At 39.0% G+C, this 22,508-nt stretch overlaps 1 protein-coding gene across 9 annotated transcripts in view; it reads left to right on the top strand.

Moving 5' to 3' along the window:
• The window catches only part of Fry (FRY microtubule binding protein), a 424,076-nt gene that overhangs the window by 221,458 nt on the left and 180,110 nt on the right, over nucleotides 1-22,508 (top strand). For all 9 annotated transcript variants that reach the window (XM_074043595.1, XM_074043591.1, XM_074043590.1 and 6 more), the window contains 2 exons: nucleotides 3,572-3,771; nucleotides 21,386-21,439. In XM_074043595.1, the coding sequence (XP_073899696.1) occupies nucleotides 3,652-3,771; nucleotides 21,386-21,439 (174 nt within the window). In that variant the 5' untranslated portion in view covers nucleotides 3,572-3,651. The remainder of the gene's footprint in view (nucleotides 1-3,571; nucleotides 3,772-21,385; nucleotides 21,440-22,508) is intronic.

The following is a 22,508-nucleotide window of genomic DNA, read 5'->3' as shown; positions in this document are numbered from 1 at the left end:
TTATACACCAAAAGTATTTTTAGTTTTATCTTTTTGAAAAAAGTTTTCTCTTTTGCCCACCTTATCTTTACCTTTCTGTAAAGGGACCTGGAGTTGACATCCATTGTGAACATTAATTGTAACAACCTGCTGTCCATCCAGACCCATGAGACTGTCTGACTCAGGCAGCTGCATTTTAAGTTCTAGATTATGCCATTTTCCCTTGCATCTTTTTTCTTCTAATTTCTACCTGTGGGATTTCTACCCCTCCCTTATAATGTTGTTTCTAGATTATGAGTTTAGGAACTAGACAAATGATCTCAATTGTGTATGGATTAAGAGCAAAGTAAGTGCTGAGGGAGGATCTAATGATTTTTTTTTTCTTATGGTAATGTTTACACTAAGGTGACCTAGTCATCAATTTTGATGACTAAGGAACATGAATTTCCTGGTTCTCAAGTATATAGTCACCAAATAACTGACTTACTGAAAGGTGCCATATCATAATGGACTCTTTTTGAAAATTATATTGACAAAAGACTAGGACTTCTTAGGAATTAATTATGGTAGGACAAAGAAGGGTTACTGAAACTTGGCAGTGGGTTGAATTCAAGGACACTCACCTTCTTAATTTTTGCTGCCTCTCCATCTTCCCAGGCTGATCTGTGTGAAACCCAAAATGATGTGCACCAGCACCGGGGCTTGGCTGGACTAGGGTTGTTCCAACTTACTCATGCTCTTCACACAGACTTTTTTGTGCTCACAATATCATCTGGCTTTGAAGCACAGGAAGATAATATTTTTTACGTAGCAATGAATTGATACTTTGGCCTTATAAATGGAAGATTTGTCTGAGAGGTATTCTGGTGTCTAAATTTTAGCTCCTTGGTTCAAAATGCAGCTTTGCAGGAAGACTGCCAGGGGTCACTCTCATGGATTTCCTCTCACTTATAGTAATGAATTTGAGCCCCTAGAGTCTTATAATTATGGATCTGGCCTTGCAATTGTATTTTACATCAATTCAATTATTGCTGTCATCTAGAAATGGATTCAACCCTGTGAAAAACCCACAGATAATAAAGGGTTGTACTCCAAATAGAGGTTAGGTTTATATTCCAGTCTCCAGTTCTGTGGCATGATGCCCTTGATAGGTTAGGAAGACAGTTTGTGGAGATACAATGTCCCTTGGTGAGTTGCAGCTGGGGAGGCGTCCTACTTCCACAAGGTGTCTGCGTGGAGAGAGGAGGAGGCAAGGCAGAGGGCGGGCGGCACTTGGTTGCCATCACCTGACTTTGAACCTGCCCCTTTAGAACAAATAGTTTCTTTGAGGAAGCTGCTTGTAGTGTCATTTAATGATAACTCCTCATTGCAGATGCCCCATTACTGAAAGACTGATGTGCTGATTCTCCCCCCCTCCCCCCCCGCCCCATGAACCCCTCTTAGACCCATAGAAGTAAAGTTAGAAGCCATGTGCAGTTAGTTATTGAAGGCAATTTATTGAGTATTATCTGCAAAGAACTTTGTATAGTTACCTTCCATGCCTACATGTTCCACATCTATTCAGCCAACCACATCAAAAATATTTGGGGGGTGGGGGGAGGCAAACAAACATGTATAGATATTTTTTTTGTTTTTATCCCATAAACAAAAGAGTATAACAACTTTGTTCGTAACATTTACCTTGTTTGAGGGATCATAAGTAATCTAGAGATGCTTTAAGGTCTCTGGGAGGATCTGCCTAGGTTACATGCAAGTACTGTAAAGGACTTGAACATCTTCAGATTTGGGTAGATGGGAGGATGCTGTAACCAGACCCCTGTGGGTACCCAGGGTAGCCATGTCTTATCTGGAAAGCTACTGTCTTGTTAGGGAACTTTTAAGGAATTTTGCTATAGAGTACAGAGTTCAATTACAGGACCAACCCTAGGCAAAACTCCTTCTCTAATTAATACAAGAGGAGGATTAGATGGGCAAAGAAGAAAAGAGAGACAGACGCAAAGTGTACTTGAGAATAGTTGATAATTGTATGCTTGGGACTTGGGTGCAGGGTAGAGGAAAACTATCAAAGGCTCTCAAAACCAGGTCTACATGTTTGAGGCTGGATAATGATAACTGAGAGTTCAGAAAATTTTGAGCAGGAAAGTGTTATGATGAAAGCTTGCAGAGGAAAGACTGGTTTGGTACATAAAAACCATGGCATGAAGTCTCTAAAGAGGGCACTGTCCTCATCTCAGCATAGATTTCCAATGACAGAGACTAGGACAGGGCTGCTGGGAATGAGGAGCGTGGAAGAAATAACAGACAGTGCATTTTATTTCACTTTCAAAGCTTGGAAGACCATATTGCTATGGCGTAGTAGTAGTTGAGATCTTTAAAGGTAAGGGACTGAATCTAATGTATTCCTCAACTGTATGTCAGGTTAAGTGAGTTGGAGAGGAATGTTTAGAGGAGATGAGGGAGAATCATCAATGTAACATTGGGGGCCTGGTTATAATTTACTAAAATAAACAAGACATTTGAATTGGGCTTAGGATAGAAAGAAGGTAAGAGAGCTCTCATGTTTATTTGTAGTTATGAGTGTTGAGCGCCACCTCGATCATTGACAAGGTAATAACTAAATCACTGTCTAAATTAGAACTTCACTTTTTTTTCATGACTTTTTTTCTTAATCTCTGTATCCAGTCACCCCAAACTATTTATGCCCTCTTTAAGAGTCTATTTTATCTTTATCTTTCTTTGGCATTCTTTTTTGTTTCCTTTTGGATGGGATGGGGGTTTGAACTCAGGACTTAGTGCTTCCAATGCAGGGGCTCTGTCACTTGAGCCACATTTTGCTCTGGTTATTTTGGAGATTGGTTCTCTCAGCCCAGGCTGACCTCAAACTGTGATCCACCTGACCTCAGCCTCCCAAGTAACTAGGATTACACGTGTGAGCCACTGGCTCCTGGCCCATTCCTTAGCATTCTTAACGTCCCTGTCCTAAGTTCACTTGCTCTCATGTTGTTTTCAGTGGATATTGACATGTATCTTACAATTACATGGCTGGTGCATGCTAGAATTTTTTTTAAGAGACACAGTCTTACTAGGTTGCCCAAGCTCATATTGAACTCTAGGCTCAAGTGATTCTCCTTCCTCAGCCTCCTGAGTAACTGGGACTATACACCACCACAGCCAGTTATATGCTAGAACTTCACATATCAAAATACCATGAAAAGTAAAGAAACATGAAATTTGCATATGATATGAGCAAAGAAAGATTTTCAATAACTATCTCATTAAAACAGTAGGCTGACATTATGAATGGAGGCCACCACCAGGAACCCTAATAGCTGCACCTGCTCGAGATTTAATACAAGTAGAATGTTCCACCTTTTTTTTTTTTTTTCCTTTTTTCTTTTTGGTGGTGGTACTGGGGTTGGAACTCAGGGTTTTGCACTTGCAAGGCAGGTGCTCTACTGCTTGAGTCACACCTCCAGCCCTAAGTGTGACATTTTATATAACTCATATCCTTATATTTATGGTTTAGCATACCCTGTCTGAATATTTATGATTTTATTTTCAGCCAGTTAAGAACACCCATTCTGTTTTTCAGCTTCTCCAGTTGGCAACGGTTACATTAAGCCTCCAGTTCCACCTGCTTCAGGCACACACAGGGAAAAAGGGCCACCAACCATGCTACCCATCAACGTGGACCCAGACAGCAAACCAGGAGAATATGTTCTCAAAAGTTTATTTGTCAACTTCACCACTCAGGCTGAGCGCAAGATTCGCATCATCATGGCAGAGCCGCTGGTGAGTGTGTGTTGTGAAAGCTGTCCCTCTTTCAATTCTTCTGTACACTGAATAGAACCATCCCTCCATATCCATGGGTCAACCAACTTCAGATCAAAAACATCTGGGAAAAAAATGCATCGTACTGAACATGTACAGACTTTTTTTTTGTCATTATTCACAATAATTTACACAGAATTTACATTGTATTAGGTATTACAAGTGACCTAGATATGACTGAAAGTACATAGGAGAATGTGAGCAGGTTATATGCAAATACTACACACTAAGGTATTTGCACATCCACAGAATTTTACGTCCAAAGGCGGTCCTAGCACCAATGCCCCATCGATAGACAGATGACTGTGTACTAGACCTTACCACTCAGACAAAGGATGGATTGCTGCTCTCCTAATTTGCCAAGTTTTTTTTTTCTTAATATCATAGGTGATTAAAAGATAATAGTTGTTTCCTGGTTTAAGGGAAAAAATTTGAGCAACAGGAAATTTAAAACAATCTTCATTGTTTTATTGCATTGCTGCACTTAGGAGTTATAATCTAACAAGAAGTAGTGCTAATCATAGAAAATCTGTATTCACAGTCTCTGCTATCTGTATGTGCTTTAAGCAAAATCTTTCATCCTATTTTTAAAATAAATGAGAAAAAAAAATCACTACTTTTTAATGGCTGTCTGTATGAGCACATAGGTTCTTGGTACCAAATTGTCAGAGGAAGTATGTTGGTGAATTTTTCAGAAGCCTACTTCAACTTCTAAAAACTGGTAGACAGGAAACTCTTGACTCACTTACGTTTTGATCCCTCATTAGACCAAATGATGCCTTTGGACTTCAATGTCTTTCTTTGCAGATGCTTCTGCTGGAAAATAAGGCCTGGGTCAGCCTTGTGTTAATTGTTTTAACAGAGCTCTGAGGAGCACTGAATCTCTAAAGGACAGTCAGGAAGGAAGAAGGTGCAATTGGTAGATTCAGATTACTTGTTTTCTGACCTTGGTTGGGGTTATACACAACGAAAGAAAGGGAAAGGAATTCAGAGTGACGTGACACAGCTGTTTCTGTGACGCTTTGTCCCTCCGGGAGGATCCTGGAGCAAAGATCCATATAAGCTATAGCAGAGCTATAGCTTAAAATGACTAAGGGCAATGCTACTGAATCCACAGTACAGATCTCTGAAAATGTGTAACACGTGATGCATGTCATCTATTAAAAATGACCTTTGTAAGAATCACAATGTTAGGGTTGGGGAATCTGAATTCAAGAACAATTGATGTGCGTTTACCTGAAAGTTACAGACTTTCAGTTTACAGTTTTGATTAGATTGATGTAGGCTATCTTTATGCATGCCATTCATAAAATTATATTCAGTTATTAAATTTCTCCAATTAAAGAAAATATTCCTTATTTTTACAATTTTAAAATTTTTTCTTTTTTTAATTGCTGTACGGGGAGGGGTATACTGTGACATTTACAAAATCATAGGTGAATTCACCCCTGCATCATTCTCCTTTATTCCCCACCCCCATGTTTTTTCAGTTTTGATCACTTAAATTTGTCCTTAATATAGTGCTTTTTCCCATTCACTCACATTTTTGTGTTTCTACTACTTTTACCACTGACGATAGCTAATATTTGCAGAGTACCTACTGTGAGCTAGGCACTGTGCTTAACTTTTCATCTTTACAATGACCTTAGATCATTTTCCATTCACAGATGGGAAAAGTTAGCACGGAGAGGGTTAAGTAATTGCTGAAGGTCACACAGTGTTGACTGGGACTCAGGCTCTTTGATACCAGAGCCCTCCTCTGTACCACAGTGGCTACACTCCATTGCCAGTCTTTGCATGGCCATCCTCATGTTCAGATATCTTTACTCACCTTTCACACCAGCACAGGGCTGTCCTGTAATTGAGTCAGCCAAGCCAAGAACCAAATGCCCATTGCCACAACAGTGCTGACCCTCGGAACCCTGTACCCGCTGAGGCAGCTGAGACGTCTTCCTCTGCTGGAGGGAGGGAAGCTGTCTTGGGGTCCAGAGTATATGGGGGACTTCAGGGAGGAGTGAAGATTCATTGTACTCCTTAACATAAAAGAAGTGCAAAAATGGGGAATAAAGGCTTTCTGAAATTAGATATCCTAGCACATTTTCCTGAGGGTTGGGAAGTGGTACAAAAGTTAAAAGAGCTGATTTCTTTTGAGCTGTCTGGGTTTTCAGAATAATAGTTTAAATGCTGTTAAGTCTTTATGAAATGAAATAATTTGGGTTTTTTTTTTTTTTTTTTCATTTTTACTCAACTGGGATTCGTTTCTTTTTTCTTCTTGGAGTAAGCCCTAGGTCTGAGGAATTCACATGGGCCAGAATTCTTCTAATTAGAAGTACACATTGGTCAGGCACCAGTGGCCCACACCTGTAATCCTGGCTACTTGGGAGGCTGAGATTGGGAGGATCAAGGTTTGAGGCCAACATGGGCAAATAGTTCACAGGACTGAATCTCCAGAATAACCAGGGCAAAATGGACTGGAGGTGTGGCTCAAGGGGTAGAGTAGCTGCTTTGCATACTCATAGCCCTGAGTTCAAACCCCAGTTGTGCCAAAAGAAAAAACAAAACCAAAAAAGAGGTAGACATTGTGTTCCTTTCTATGACACAACTTAAATATCTTCAAACCAAAAAAAAAAAAATTAAGTATAAGGTTTTTTCATCAGCAAATCTTTGTTGTATACCTAACACAAGAGATGTGGTAAGTACTAATGGCCAAGCAGATGTACTTGAAGTTTTTTTGCTGAAGAAATGTACTCAACCAATTTTTGTTATTGTTGATTGTCATAAGAGACTACTTACTCCTTGTATTTTTGGCAGAGATGCTAACTTCCATGGTATATCTATTTCTTGTCTGCTGAAAAACTTGGTAATTTTTTGTCCTTACATTTGCTTATGTATAGGACAGTAACTATAAATGAATTCTGTGTCTTGTTACCTGATCCTAAAAGTATAAATGTGCATTTGGCATTTTATCCTGTTGCCATGGCAAGAAGTGGGTTTTTTGCTGTTGTTTTTGCAGTGCTGAGGATTGAACCCAGGCTCTGTGCATTCAAGGCAACCATTCTACTACTGAGCTATACCCCAGACAAGGAGGTGTTATTTTTTTATATATGTAGAGTACATTTAAGGGAAATTCTAATAAATGTCCCCTTTTGTCACTGGTTTAGTCTCATTTAGAAAGATATTGAATCCTAATGGAGGTTTCCAAGGGACCTTCTGTCTCAAAACCTCATAAGCATGTTATCCTCAGTATAACTAAAACTTGAGGTGGGAAAGGTGATTTTAAAAAATTTAGAAATATCATTTATTGTTTGGTGGGCTATGCAGGAATATATATTTTGTTGTTGTTGTTGTTGTTTAATCTTTAAAAGATTGACTGTTTCAGAATTCCATACTATTAGCAGCTCCAAGTCTGCACTGCTCACTACTTGAAAGCCAATATTCAGAGGACACAGCTGGTCAGAAGGAATCAGGTTTATTCAAGTGCAGGTGTCCTGAAGATGAGGGCTGTGGCCCTCAAAACTCCATCATGGGGAATTCAGGGGTACAAAGGACGTTTTTATAGGGAGGGAAAGGAGAGGCAGAAGAAAAGGACAGGAAGAGTGCATGCTTTTAAGAGCAAGATCATCATCCAGAGTGTGTGTGTCCTATTTTTCTTTCTTCTTAGGCTGGAGTATTGCAATGGACCTGGACCTCCTGGGGTTAGTTCCTATATTTTCTTCAAATACTCATATTACTTTTATGCAAGTTAAACCTCACAGTAATTTACATGCTTTGTTTCAGGTTTTGCACAGAGCAAAAGACTAAAGAGGGACACTAGATATTTTGAAGTTTTCTGAAGGTCACCAGATGTACTGCACTTAACATCTTAAATTATTTGGGTGCAGCTTTCTCTTCAGCACTTAGAATTGTGGGCAAAAGGAAGAGGATTTAGTCCTTTCAAAAGGCACAGAGAGGGGAATTAACCTTGTAGAATAGCCAACAGAGAGAAAGCAAAAGTAACTCTGCCAAGGACTGGCCTCTGTTAGGACTGTGTGCGATAGGTTATATACCATATTAAAGTAGAGTTTAAAGTTTTATTTATGACTTTCCAGTATCCAAGTAACTAACCATAATCAGGGAGAAAAGGACAGGAAATAAAATATCCTACCAAGATCACGTTTTAGAATTCTTTTGTGTGTAAATATCTTTGTAAACATCGTTCGCTTGTTCAGCAGCATTGCTCTTTGTACCTAAAAGATGCTTAATCACTAATGTTTATGGATAAGTTAATAATTTCATTTTACATTTACTGGTTTTGCTCTTATGCAGTCTTATTATTATTTCACTTTCCCAAGTGTTCTGAACAGCTAACTGGGGCCATCTGTGTTGTTTTTGTATTTTTATTTCAGAACATAAAAAGTACATAAAGAGTCGTCTTCAGGTGGTAAATAATTCAGTCTTGTTCATCTCAATGTCTTCATTTCTGCCTCATTTATCAGTATTAGAATGGAGCTCTAGGTTGACACTCATTCTCCCTCTAGTGCCTAAGGGCTATATTTCACTGTGTCTCTTCCATATTGCTGTTGGAAAGTTTAATTTGTTGTTAATTGTTTGTGGATTATTTGCTCTGTTTGCTTTTGTGTGTTTTCTGTTTGTCTTTGGCGTTCTGCAGTTTCACTACACTGTGGTTAGATGTAGGTTTATTTTTATTTTCTTGTTTGAAACTCTTGTCCTTGAATTGAGAATGTGTACCTTTCATCAGTTCTGAAAAATTCTTGACCATTAATTGTGTGAAAATTGCTGTTTATCCACTTTTCCCATTACCCTTTTCTGGAGCTCCTCTCAAACATTTATTGATCCTCTTCATGGTACATTGCATATCTCTTTGCCCTTCCTTTGTTATTGCTACAACTTTGTCTCTTTCTACAGCCTTCTGAGTAATTTTCTCAGATCTGTCTCCCAATTCATTAATGCTCCCTTGAGCTATGTCTAATCTGTTGCTTAATTCTTCCATTTTGATGACTTATTTTTCACTCCCAGAAGTGCTATTTGGTTCTCTTTCAAGATCTATTAAAGTTTTTGTTCTGGGTTTTTGGTTTCTTTTTTTTTTATTGCATTTTTTGTTTTTATTTTTGTTTTGTGGTACTGGGGTTTGAACTCAGGGCCTCACTCTAGGCAGGCATTCTATCACTTGAGCCACTCCAACAGCCCTTTTTGGGTTGGGTGTTTTTGAGATAGGTTCTCAAGAACTATTTGCCCAAGCTGGCCTGGAACCACTATCCTCCTGATCTCTGCCTCCTGAGTCGCTAGGATTATTCATTGTATTTTATTCCTTCCTTAAATTCGTAAGTTTCTTTTATATATTCAGTTGTCTTAAATACACTTTTTCTGTCCTGTTAGATTATTGTTCTGTGATGTCAATATTTGAGAGCCTTTACTTCTGGTGTCTAACTTTTGCTGATGATGTGTTGCTTTTTATGTACTTCACAGCTTTTCATTGAGAAATCCTTTTTCTTTTCTTGTGGTACTCAAGTTGAACCCAGGGCCTCACACCTGCTAGGCAGGTGCTCTACCATTTGAGCAACACTCCCTGTCCTTTTGTTTTCTTTTTGCTTTTGAGATAGGGTCTCACTTGTTTGTGTTTTGTTTATATTTTGTTTTTGAGATAAGATCTTTGGTCTTCCTATCTCTGTGTCTGTCTCCCTAGTAGCTGGAATCACAGGCTACCATTCCCTGCTCATTATGAATTCATTAATGGGGCTTATTTCTCTGAGTCTTCCTGGTAACCATGGTTGTAGGAGTCTTTTTCCAGCACAGTTTTGGTTTTGCTTCTTTCTGTTGCCCAGAGTTATCCTGTCTGGGGCCAGATATTCTGTTGTGTTCTTGGCTTTGGGAATTTCTGCACTAGCAGGTGATAAAAATGTAAACTCCAAATTCATGTAAGATTTGGCCTATAGTTTCAAATTCTTGGTGATGACTTTTTTCCCCCATGCTGTTTTGCCTAGAACTTGGGAAGAAACCACTGGAATAACTTTTCATCTTCCTATATGGGTAGATAGATTATCTCCTAGTCCATTGTTTCATTGTTTAATACCAGACTTTATGTAAGGCATCTTATTTCCAACATCCTGCTCCCCAGACCTGAAGCTTTGTTTCTTGTCTCCAGATAGACAATGAAAAATGCCTCCAGGATAATGAAACAAACACCCCCCAACCTGGGCAGCCACCATACAACTTCACTGTTTCTTGCTGTTCCTTTCCTTTTGCCTATCTTGTGAACTCACTTCTGCATCTAAAAAATGTTGTATATGCCATTCAACATTTACAAATATTTATTTCATGGGAGGTTTGGGATTGTTTTATTTTATCTTCCTACCTAAGTCTCTGTAGGATTCTTGGTTTACTTTTCATGCAGATAAAGTCAGGGTGGGCCTCTGCCTGTGAGGCTTATGTGCAAACAGAAATTCTCATGGTGGGTTGGGAAAGTGAGTCAAGTGGTACAGCACCTGCCTAGCAAGTGCAAGGCCCTGAGTTCACACCCCAATACCACCCCCACCCCAAGAAAAGAGGAAGAAGTTGTCATGGCAAAGTGCAGTGTCCCCCAAGGTGAACTAAAGGAAGAATAAGGTGGTTATCAGCAATGCCTCCTTCTCTAATCCGATCTGATGCATTCTCTCTAAATACAACCCTGTCCTTCACATTCCTTGTTCAAAACCTTCATTTCATTCTTTCATGCCTTCATGTGACCACAACCTGTCTTACTCCCACCATGCACCTGTGTGAGCCCTGGTTCTTGGCTGTCACCATGAACTTACGCATTCCGAACCCTATTCTTGCCATGCCACTCAGCCCTCATCCTGCCCATCTGTCAAGCCCCAGTCATATACCTCCTCATCTGGAAAGGTTTTCTTGCTTGTGCCCATCTGGATACACAGTCATCTATACCTCTAAGTATCTATTTCATCAGAACCACCATGTCCTCCTCTAAAACACACCTTTCTGTCTTCACTGAATTTGAGTAATTAGAATAGAATAGAATAGAAAATATCACAGTATATTACAGGTTTTAAGGGAATATGTTGGTTTATGTGGGCAGTACTGGGTTTAAATCTATGGTGGGAAAAGAGTTTTTGGTTTTTTTTTAAGTTGAATAGCCTACAAGTTTTTGGAAGGCAGTGCCTATATCATATGCATCTTGTCACACACACACACACACACACACACACACCATGTTTAGGACTGTACTTTACATATAGTAGATACTAATTTTTTTGGAGGTACTGGAGCTTGAACTCAGGGCTTCATGCTTGCTAGGCAAGTGCTCTACCACTTGAGCCATGCCTCCAGTCCTTTTTGCTTCAGTTATTTTGGAGATAGGATCTCACTTTTTTGCCCAAGATATCTTGGATCGTGACCCTCCTATTTTAGGCTTCCTGCTGTAGCTGATTTGACAGGCACATGCCACCACACCCAATTATTGGTTGAGATGGAGTCCCACGACTCCCAGGCTGGGCCAGAACCACTATCCGCCTGATCTTAGCCTCCCAAGAAGCTAAGATTCTAGGCATGAATCACTGGTGCCAGCAGTACATTTCTTTGTTTTTTGGAGGAATGAATGAGTTATATGAACAAATGAATAAATAAAACAAATGTCTTTCTAGTAACCAAAAGTCAACCTCTAAACTGATAATAAGAGATTTTGTTTTGTCCCTTGTACTGGGCACGTGAATATCCTACAATGTGCTGAGACATTGATTCTTAGCTTCAAGCCTTGGAGCATCTGAGCATCAGTGATCATTATTCACTGATAATGTGGTCACCTGCTCCCAGATCTACCCCAGCTGTAAATAGAGAGTCAGGTAACTCCTAGTAGTCAGACAAAGTCAGAATACATGCTCTCATTATCTATGCATTTCTCTATTTATATAACATCTATCACTGTTGTCTCAGGTCATTACTTTCTCTATAGAAATTCTTTTAAAAACAAGACTCTCCAGATTTTCAAAATTCAAGAGCTTGTATCAATTTTGACTGTAGATTAAATGGACAAGAAAAGGTAAAGATTAAAACAAGCTTTCATTCAAAATGATCTGGATTTGAATCTTTGAGCCACCTCATTTGCAGGATGAGAGGAGCAGCTCAGAGTTCCTAGGTAAGGAAATTAGAGATGAGACGTGTGGAGCGACTGATATATATAATCCCATGCACATGGGAGGTGCTCAGCATTGTTGTCTGAGCAGGATCAACTAACCAATTCCTCCATTATATTTCCTGGAAGCCAGCTTCTTGGCGTTCACGCAAACAGAATCAAGTCTTGAGCAGGGCAGTTGGTTGCCTGCCGTTGCATTCATCAGTACTGTAGGTGCTGTTCTGAACTTGACTGTGATACTCCCAGGTACAGCTGAAACAAGCTGACTCAGACTGGGCCCTTTAGGTGCTTGTGCTTTGGCAGGTGACAGAGGCAAACAAATAAAAGTTCACAACATTCTCACCATCTCACTGTATTTCTGACAAAGTACTTGAAGCTTCCTTACCAAAATGTTAAGTGTGAGGACTGAGACAGTGAAACCAAAGTCCATCTGAGATGGTTTTCACAGGCATTCAAAAAGTAAACTTCATTAGTTCTTGAGGGTGGGGGGTGGTCACAGAGAAAAATAAGAACAGCATAGTGCCAAGCCATGCTGGGGGGCCAGATGGCCCAGAATGTGAAAGGCTGGGTTATTTATGTTAAAGAGAATTCTGAGTTCTTAGGCTGTTTCTTTTGTCTACTTTACTTCCTATAACTTGGTCTACAGACAAGAAACTTGTTTTTCATCACAACTTGCCATCAACCTGTGCTTCTGGCAAGGTCCCTTAAGAGTGACCTATCATTTTCTGTAAAATGATAGCAGTTTGACAGCCAGCCTCAGCACTTAAATGTATGTAACAAATGAAATGAAAGTATTAACTCTTAAAGCATCTCTGATTTACAAGTCATGACTGATTGACTCACCCTGATCACTGTTCCTGAGTAGCTGCTGTGGAAGCTAAGATAGAGATTGGGCCAGAGAGTCCATCAGGATCCACAGTCTATGAGCATAAAATGTCACTGGGAAGAAGAAGAAATCCTAACTTGCCTAACAAAGAGTTAGAAGGAAAGTAGCTTATTCTCTTTTTGACTTTGGAACCTGGAAAAAGGAGATCTGCAGGATTTTAAAAGAAGACAACACATAGTTTTCATCTTGTTCTTTGGCGAGACTAAGACAGAGGAAGAGAATATCGTTCGCCTGCCTCTGACTTTCTGGAATGTAAAAGGACTTTTAAGGTGAAAGGTTTTATGAAAATGGTATTTCCTTTATTGGGATAGCTTGGGCCTGGATAACCCTTGCTCACAAAATAGTCACTGGACCAGATGCAGGCAGGGTCTTTCAGGTACTGGTCCAATGCCAAGTTTGGAGCACAGGTGTGGGCTGGTGGAAGTAGTGATAATTGATAGAGGTGCTAATTGTGTCACACTGGAATGAAGGCTTAAAAATAACACAACATGAGCTAGCTGGTTGCTCACATGAAAGAAAAGATGAAGAGAATTTCTATTTTAAAATAAGACTAACTGTAGATTAGAAGTTACACAAAGTGTTTTTCTTTGGTACAAAGTCTTTGAAGAATCCAGGAGGCCAAACTCCATTGCAACACACAGCATAGATGTGTAATGAAATATGTTGTGCCTTACGACCAAACCTATATGAGCACCATACAGTGGCCAGCTGGCACCAATATTGAAAGGCTGAGCAATTAGCTAATGACAGCATTACTGCATGCTAATGTTGTTCCAGGTTCAGGCAGTGATGTTTGCTAGCATACCTCTCTGTCCCTGATCTGAGGCTTCAGCTCCTCCCAGGTGCTGAAGGTAGAGCTGGCCTGAGGCCAACTTTCCACTTTACCTGACATTAGGCCAGGACACTGTGCTAGAATAATGACCCTGGTGGCCCACCACCAACAAACTACATGGACTTAGTAGTTCTGAGGAGTTTGATTGTGGCTCTACGTAAGGAAAACCTCAAACAAGTAAAATATACACTCACCCCAGCTTCCTCTTGTGACTGTAGATTCTATCTGATGAGAGGAACAGACCAAGGTTGGGTTGGGATGTGAGACTATTTGTACTTATAGTAGGCCTTAACCCCCCCTTTTTTTTTTACTGAGGATGTACTTCAGTAGGCATGCTAGCACTTGCCTAGCACATACCACGCCCTGGGTTTAACCCCCAGTACCCATAAAATAAAACATATAGAGTCTTTTTCACCTCTGGAGCATATAGAGGTTAACCATTTAGTCGTATTCTTGTGTTTCACCCCTCAGATCTCTGCCTTGTCTGTAGACTTCCAGTTATCAGAAAATACCAGATGCTTCATATGGAACCCTTTCTAATATTTAAGGAATTTTGGAATTGAAAAACCCTGCTGTTTTAAATTTATTATCATTATTATTATTATTATTATTATTATTATTATTTTGGCCACACTGGGGTTACCACTCAGGGCCTCATGCTTACTAGGCAAGCACTCTTTTTTTTTATTATTATTATTATGGGATTTTTTTTTATTGTTTTATTATTCATATGTGCATAGAATGGACCCCCTCCCTTACCACCCACTTCGCCCCCTCCCTCTTCCCCTCACCCCCTCAATACCCAGCATAAACTGTTTTGCCCTTATCTCTAATTTTGTTGAAGAGAGAGTATAAGCAATAATAGGAAGGAACAAGTGTTCCTGGTTGAGATAAGGATAGCTATACAGGGAGTTGACTCACATTAATTTCCTGTGCATGTGTGTTACCTTCTAGGTTAATTCTTTTTGATCTACCTTTTCTCTAGTTCCTGGTCTCCTTTTCCTATTGGCCTCAGTTGCTTTTAAGGTATCTGCTTTAGTTTCTCTGCGTTAAGGACAACAAATGCTAGCTAATTTTTTAGGTGTCTTATCTATCCTCATCCCTCCCTTGTGTGCTCTCACTTTTATCATGTGCTCAAAGTCCAATCCCCTTGTTATGTTTTAGGCAAGCACTCTTACCACTTAACCACTGTACCAGCCCCATTCTGCTGTTCTAAAGGACAAAATTACTGCCTCTAGTTCTGTTTGGGTCTTTATATGATGGATCTTCATAAAATTAATTGTAATTAATCATGTTCATAGCCTTATAGAGCCTCACTCACCTTAACCATGGCATATTTCCTATAATATTTCATCATGCCCAAGTTTACAAGGAGGTGATTTTTCTCCACCATCACTCAATGTCAGTCTTCCTAGGCTAAGAAAATGTTACATGTCTGTTGACCAAGGAAGGATGTGTGAATAGCAGAAACACAGCCTTCATGTCTCTGTACTGTGGCTTTGAGTCACCTTCCCTAAGGACAGTCAACTCATCTTTCTGGCCAAACTCCTCTGTGTACATAGGCAGATATTGCTTCAACAAACCTAATAAGGAGAATATAAAGAGAATAAAAATCATTTCTAAATCTAGCTCCCTGTTGAGTGCAGTGATGGAAATCAAAGTAAGACTTTCCAGAAGGAGGCTAAGAAACAGCAGTGGTCAGATGGGAAATATTTATACCACACTTCACCAAGTACTGGCTTATTTTCAAATTATAAATAAATGCATAAATAACTTTAAAAATAACTATTTCTTAGCAGGGCAGCTTAGCCTGGCACCACCCATATTTAATCTGTAAAGACATTTACCAGGAATCCAAAAACTTACCCTACTCCATAAACAAAGCATCATTAATAGCTAAAACCAGAGATAACTGCAAAAGTTTCTATGCTGCAGCTGAGTGAGGTGGCCTTTCAGATGAGCCTACAAACTCACTTTTTTCTATACACAGCTAAACCCAAAGTTTGTTTTCCTTATTGTGAATATGCTTGGAGTTATATAGATGAAAGACATTTCTTCTGTGGCTCCTAAATGGGACTTTTCAGCTGTGAAAGAAAATTTAATGTTCCACCATAGTCCAATTGAACCTTATAGCAACTCATGTGAAAAGTATTCTGAAAAAGTAAAGGGAAAAACCCAAAAAACTTTTTACAGAAACTTAGTAGAACTCACTTCAATTCATCCACAAGCAGGGTTGTGATTTTTATGTCCCACTGGACATTATGAGGACATTATTGAAGTTTTCTCTCTTTAAGAACATAAAACTGGCTGAAGGTTATTCCATGAGTTATTTTCAGTCTGATTCTTTCTGATTATATGCATCTTTTTACCATTTACACAGGCAGTTTTTAACATAAATAAGAGATCATTTGAAAGTATATCATGTTTTATAAACAAAAATACCAATAAAAATTCATTCAAAAATAATTGCATAGGGCCATTGGCTCAATGGTAGAGTGTTTGCCTAGAATGCACAGACCTTTGCGCTCACTCCCTAACAAAATAAATAAATGCAAACATAAATAAACAAACAAGTAAATAATAAGCATAGTACTAAGTCTTGAAGGCCCCTTCCTATGAATGCTATGATATAATACAGCTATGTTTCTATGCAACATTTCACATTTTGACATTTCTGAAATGACCAGTACAATTTTAGGCAGGAGCAATGTATATGGTAGCATTGTAGCATTTTTAACTAGCACAAGTCTTGACTTCCATGCTAACAATAACAAGACTTAGGTTTTGCTAGGTGTTTTTAATGTCACTTACTTATATATCTAGTACATTTTAAGATTTCTCATAGTGTTCCGTTTGATGGTGTTTCTTGATGCCTTTGGGAATTTCTAGTGAGTTTGTAGGTTGTATTCACAGAGGTTGAAGGGAGATGGACTTAGGATGTTCCAGCCAGGAGGTTCTCCCAAGATGATTCCATCCCAAAGAATAATAAACATTTAAGGAGAGAGAGCAAGCAGCCTATGAAAGCCACAGAGAAGGAATGTCTAAGGAGCAGGAGAAGAGCTAGTGGAGGTGGGGTGATTCTGGTGGAAAGAAAGGAGTGGTCAACAGTATCTCATTGCAGCTGAAGATCCAGGGAGAAAAGTACTGAAAACTTTTCTCCACCAGATTTGCCATTGGGAAAGTTCCTAGGATCTCTAGAGAGACTATTTTTAGTGGTGAGAGAAAAGCTTGACTCAGTGGTTGAAGAAAGAATAGAGGAGGGAGGAAGACGGAAGTGCAGACCACTCATTGAAAGTAAATATAAGAGAAGAAGAAAAGAAACAGCAGCCAGAGGAGGGTGTGTGGTCAAGGAAAGCACAAAGATGAAATGGGTTTAAGCATGTTGATAGCTGGGAAAAAGGCAGGAAAGGGGGAGATTAAAGACAAGGGACTGTGAGGTGGTGGCTGGTGGAGCAAGGTTCCCAAAGAAACAGGAAAGAGCCGAACAAAGCATGCACAATTAGAGGGGAAAGTTAGGACCAATAAAATTGAAAATACCAACAAAACAGAATGCAACCCAGAAACAAACTAGTGAAGGCTGTGTTACTTTTCTTGATAAATATTGTAGTTTTTTTGGAAAAAAAAGGAAGAACAAGAATGCCTGGGAGAACCACTCTGTTCAGTTAAAATGAAGATTAACTATGTAGCTGAATGTAATTGAAGTTTCCTCTCTACTGTTTAAATAATGGATTTGTGCTTGGGACCATTAAATTTGTCAGAGAAATAGGCTCTGCTGAAATGAGCAGAGCCAGCTGCAAATAGGACAGAGTCTTTCATGAGTTTTTAGATTAAAAAAAAAGTGTCAAAACAGTCTTAACAGCTTACGATCTACCTGCACGTTCGTATTCTAGCATCCTGCATAGCATCTTATCTGCTGGTACTCTTAACGTCCTTGAAGTAGTCTCTGTATCATCCCAAGTGCTCTGCCACATGAGCCATACCCCAGTCTTTTTGCTTTTAATTACTTTTTCAGACATGATCTCTCACTTTTGCCCAGGCTGGCCATGGACTGTGATCCTCCTAACCTCACCTCACAAGTAACTGTAATTACAGGTGTGTCACTACACCGGCCCTCTATATCATTCTTTTGATCTTGAGTTTATTCCCCCAATGTTTTGTAAACTCATTTCATTGACTAAGTGAAATAAAAGGGAAACAGTTATGTCAGTTTCTATAAGCACCCTTCTACAGATTTCCAAGGGTTTTAACTATTCCTCATCAGTTCTTCTAGACACTAATCAGAATGTCATGGGGTGACACCCACTTTTTACTTGTGGACAAACTGAGGCAGACATCAGAGAGCACAGTCTTCTGCCAGAAGTCAGGGATCCATGAGGACAATAAGCATGACCAGAGTACGTCTTCGAGATTATTCATGCCCCTCAGCTCAGGCTGTTTCTCACATTGGGGGAGGTAAAAGGTCAGCATTCAGAACTGTGTGTCCTTAGGCTCACTCCTCAGACATGTTTCCAAGGTTGAGTCAAAGCTGGCATGAATAAGATCTGAAGAGAAAAATATGACAGGTCATGAAAATATTTTGAACCCTATTTTTCTTTGGTTCAGACTAAAGTAGGGTACCTGCTGCTGGGAGCTGGTAGTTCTGGATGAAATGCTTCAGTGGCATTGCAACAGTTAGGTCCCCAGCTCTGGACTTTGCAGGATACTGTCACCATGGCGATGGGGCCATGTATTACTCAGCATCCTCTGGTGAAGAAGGAACATCCTAGTCATAGTAGTCCCATTCTGAAATCCTTTGCTAACCACTCAGACAAGATAAGTGTACTATAAATTTTCACTGCGGATGATATTCAAAGACTGAAGTTAATTATTAATAAACATGTCCCTATAATAAAAACAAACTATAGTTTCAAGACTTGAGAAGTCTAGTGGTTGGTTTTGCTGTTGTTGTTGTTGTTCTTATTTTAGCTTGGTTGTTTTTATAACTACCCCAACATTAAATTAAAAGGTTTTCTCTAAATTACCTATTGAGAATTTAAATCATTATAATAATGTCAGGCTTTTTGGTTTTTGAGAGAGAGGGACCAATTATTCTTAATAAATTTTTTCCCATTTTCCATAATACAACTTTCTAGTTACACACAGAAGCTTAGAGCCTTAATATGAGTGGGAGTATGACTGCTCTAGGAAAACACATAGAACTTAGTTTCAATGTCTGAACATTGTAAAAGAGAGCCCACATTTTAATCTTATCTAGTTCCAATAATAATGATGTTAGCAGAAATTCTACAAATAGCAATGACAACCAATTGTGCTATTCATCTTTTTTTTTCATTTTTCTTTTATTATTCATATGTGCATACAAGGCTTGGTTCATTTCTCCCCCCTGCCCCCACCCCCTCCCTTACCACCCACTCCGCCCCCTCCCTCTCCCCCCCTCCTCAATACCCAGCAGAAACTATTTTGCCCTTATTTCTAATTTTGTTGTAGAGAGAGTATAAGCAATAATAGGAAGGAACAAGGGTTTTTGCTGGTTGAGATAAGGATAGCTATACAGGGCATTGACTCACATTGATTTCCTGTGCGTGGGTGTTACCTTCTAGGTTAATTCTTTTTGATCTAACCTTTTGCTAGTACCTGTTCCCCTTTTCCTATTGGCCTCAGTTGCTTTAAGGTATCTGCTTTAGTTTCTCTGCGTTAAGGGCAACAAATGCTAGCTAGTTTTTTAGGTGTCTTACCTATCCTCACCCCTTACTTGTGTGCTCTCGCTTTTATCATGTTGTGCTATTCATCTTTCAGCTCTGTGAGGTAGGCTGGCATTATTTGTCCCCATTTTACCCAAAAGGTACCTGGAGCTTAGAGAGGTGAGTAAGACCCGCAGGCTATAAATGATGGATTGAGGACCCCATCTGACTTCTTTCCAATTCCAAAGTCCGTGAATTTAGCTTATCTGTCCAACTATTATAATGGCTAAAAGATATTTAAAATAGCATTTTGTGGAGTGAATAAATCAATCTAATTGACATATCTATCACCTCACATACATGTGTGTATGTTAAAATTTTAAATCTACTTTCTTAGCAGTTTTTAAGTATACAACATGTCTTATATCCAAGCTGCTATTACAAATGATTATAAACTGGATAATCAAATTAATCCCCCATTACTTACTCATTCTCTATCACCACACTCCCTTAATATTCAACAGCATTATATTATATTCATATATAGATGGGTTATCTCAAATTTTTCATTCGCTAACATTTTCTTTACCTCTCCCGTCTCTAGTAGTTCCCTCACTTACTAATACAATTTTGCTCTCTCTCACTATGTGTGTGTGTATGTGTATGTGTGTGTGTAGATACACGTATATGTATCTATATATACATTTAACTTATAGGTCTAGCTTCCATATATGAGGGAAAACATGTGACCTTTGACTTTTTGAGCCTGGTTTACTTTGCTTAATATGAACTTCTCCAGTTCTATCCATTTACCTGAAAACAACACAATTTCATTCTTCTTTATGCCTGAATAAAATCCATTGTGTATATATATCATGTTTTCTTAATCCATGCATCAGTCATGGGACATCTAGGCTGCTTCTAAAGCTTGCCTGTTTTAAATAGTGCTTCAGAAAACATGGGTGTGCAGCTAGCTCTGTCATAACCTGGAGTAATTCTTTCAGCTATATGCCTAGGAGTGACATCACTGGATTGTATGGTAGTTCTATTTTTGTTTTTTTGAGGGACCTCCATACTGCTTTCCATAGCAGGAGCATAGGAATTTTAAAGGATTCCAGAACAATGTACTGTTATTAACTGTAGTCACCATGCTATACAATAGGACTCCAGAACTTAATCCACCTGTTACTCCTCTTATCTAAATGAAACGCTGTACCCTTCAACAAGTATCTTCCCCATTCCTCTTCCCTCACCTGCCCCCACCATCCTACTCAGTTTGGCAATCTTAGAGTCCACATATAACAAAATTGTATAATTTTTATCTTTCTGTGCCTGTTATCACTTAGCACGATACTCTCCAGATCCATCCATGTTTTCCCAATGACAGAATCCTTTCTTTTTTCAAGGCTGTGTATTGTGTATATTGAGCACGTATATGACATCTCCTTTATCCATGCACTCATTTAGAGACATGAATTTAGATTGATTTCTTATCTGGCCTGTTGTGACTAGTGTCTCAGTAAACAAGCATGCAGATACATACTCTTCAAATACTAATTTTGTTTCTTTCAATATAGATTCAGAAGAATTGCTGGATCATATGGTAGAATTATTTTTAATTTTTTTGAGGAACCTCCATTCTGTTTTTCTTAATGACTCAATTTACATTCCCATCAACAGTATACAGGGATTCCCCTTTCTCTACACCCTCACCAACACTTATCTTTTATCTTTTTGATAAAAGTCCTTCTAACAGATAACAAGGGAATATCTTATTTGGGTCTTTAATTTGCATTTCACTGAGCACTGGATCCTTCATGTTTTTGTGAAAGAGGTATGTGTTAAGATGAACACCAAGAACCATGGCAGAAATGATCAGACACCACAAGTTAACATCAGACTAAGGGAAACTTTCTCACTTATTTAAAAACTGCCATCTCCTCCTTCTGTAAAAGAGAAATGAATGAAAAAATTGTAACAATAATACCATCTTTTCATAATGTTTTAAATCATCTAATAATTATTCTTGTATATATTCTTTTTCTTTGTAGGAAAAGCCATTGACAAAATCTCTACAGCGTGGAGAAGACCCACAGTTTGATCAAGTATGTGATATGTTACATATGTTACCTGCTTTTTATTTATTTCCAAATGTACAAGAGGCAAGGTATGGCTGCTCTCTATCATTGTGTTAACGGATCTCCACAGAGGATGCAAAAGTGTGGTTTTAAGAACTGTGTGCTGCAGCATTTACAGTTGGTTTTACAGATGTTCAATAGATGTCTTTTGATTTGAATTAGAAAGAACTGAAAAGTGTGTGATTTATAGGAGTAGGCCCTCAATTAATTGTTTCCTAAATCTTTGTATACCAGAAGAAACTGAGAAAAGCTAGTCAAGGAAAATTCCATTCAAAAACTGGAGATTCTTCTGAATAAATGATACTATGCAGTGATCACATCTCATTTAGTATTTTTTGATGACTGCTGTTTGCTAGATGCAGTGTTAAGCACCAGCAATACATAACCTAGGATAAGTTTTAGCCCTTTGAGAATTCATAATCCTGTGAGAGGCTTCATAATCCTCAACTATAATTATGAAAGTGTAGGACCTTAGATTATAATAGAGAAAACAATACATAAATGGAACAATTTCAGACAGAATAAATGTAAAGAAAGTCTTTTGAAAATCAGTCAAGATCTCTAAAAGGACATTCAACTCCAAATAGAATGTAATAAACGTAAGTAACTGGGACCTGAACAATTCTGGTTTCCGTCACATCTGGGTAGTACTAGGTGTGTTTGAGAAACAAATGCACCTAGTTCTTCTCTGATGTCCTGGGTAACAGAACATTAGAAAAGTTGGAGATTTGTTGATGGTTTCCTGATGTGCCATGGCCTCTGGGGTTTCATCTTTTTCTTTTTGGCAGTACTGGAGTTTGAACTCAGGGCCTCATGCTTGCTAGGAAGGCTCTCAACCACTTGAGCCACTCCACCAGCCCTTTTCTTTGTTAGGTTTTTTTCGAGATAGGGTCTCATGAACTATTTGCCTGGGCCACTTTAAACCACCTGATCTCTGCCTCCTGAGTAGCTGGGATTACAGGCATGAGCCACAGGCACCTGGCTCGTACTCAGGGGCAGCCTCACGTGACTGGTGCAGCTTGGAGCTGCTCCTCAG

This window comes from Castor canadensis, chromosome 10, assembly GCF_047511655.1.
Source record: "Castor canadensis chromosome 10, mCasCan1.hap1v2, whole genome shotgun sequence".
In the NCBI taxonomy this organism is placed as follows: domain Eukaryota; kingdom Metazoa; phylum Chordata; class Mammalia; order Rodentia; family Castoridae; genus Castor; species Castor canadensis.
The sequence above is the reverse complement of the archived record's forward strand: the minus strand, read 5'-3'. Positions and strand labels throughout refer to the sequence as shown.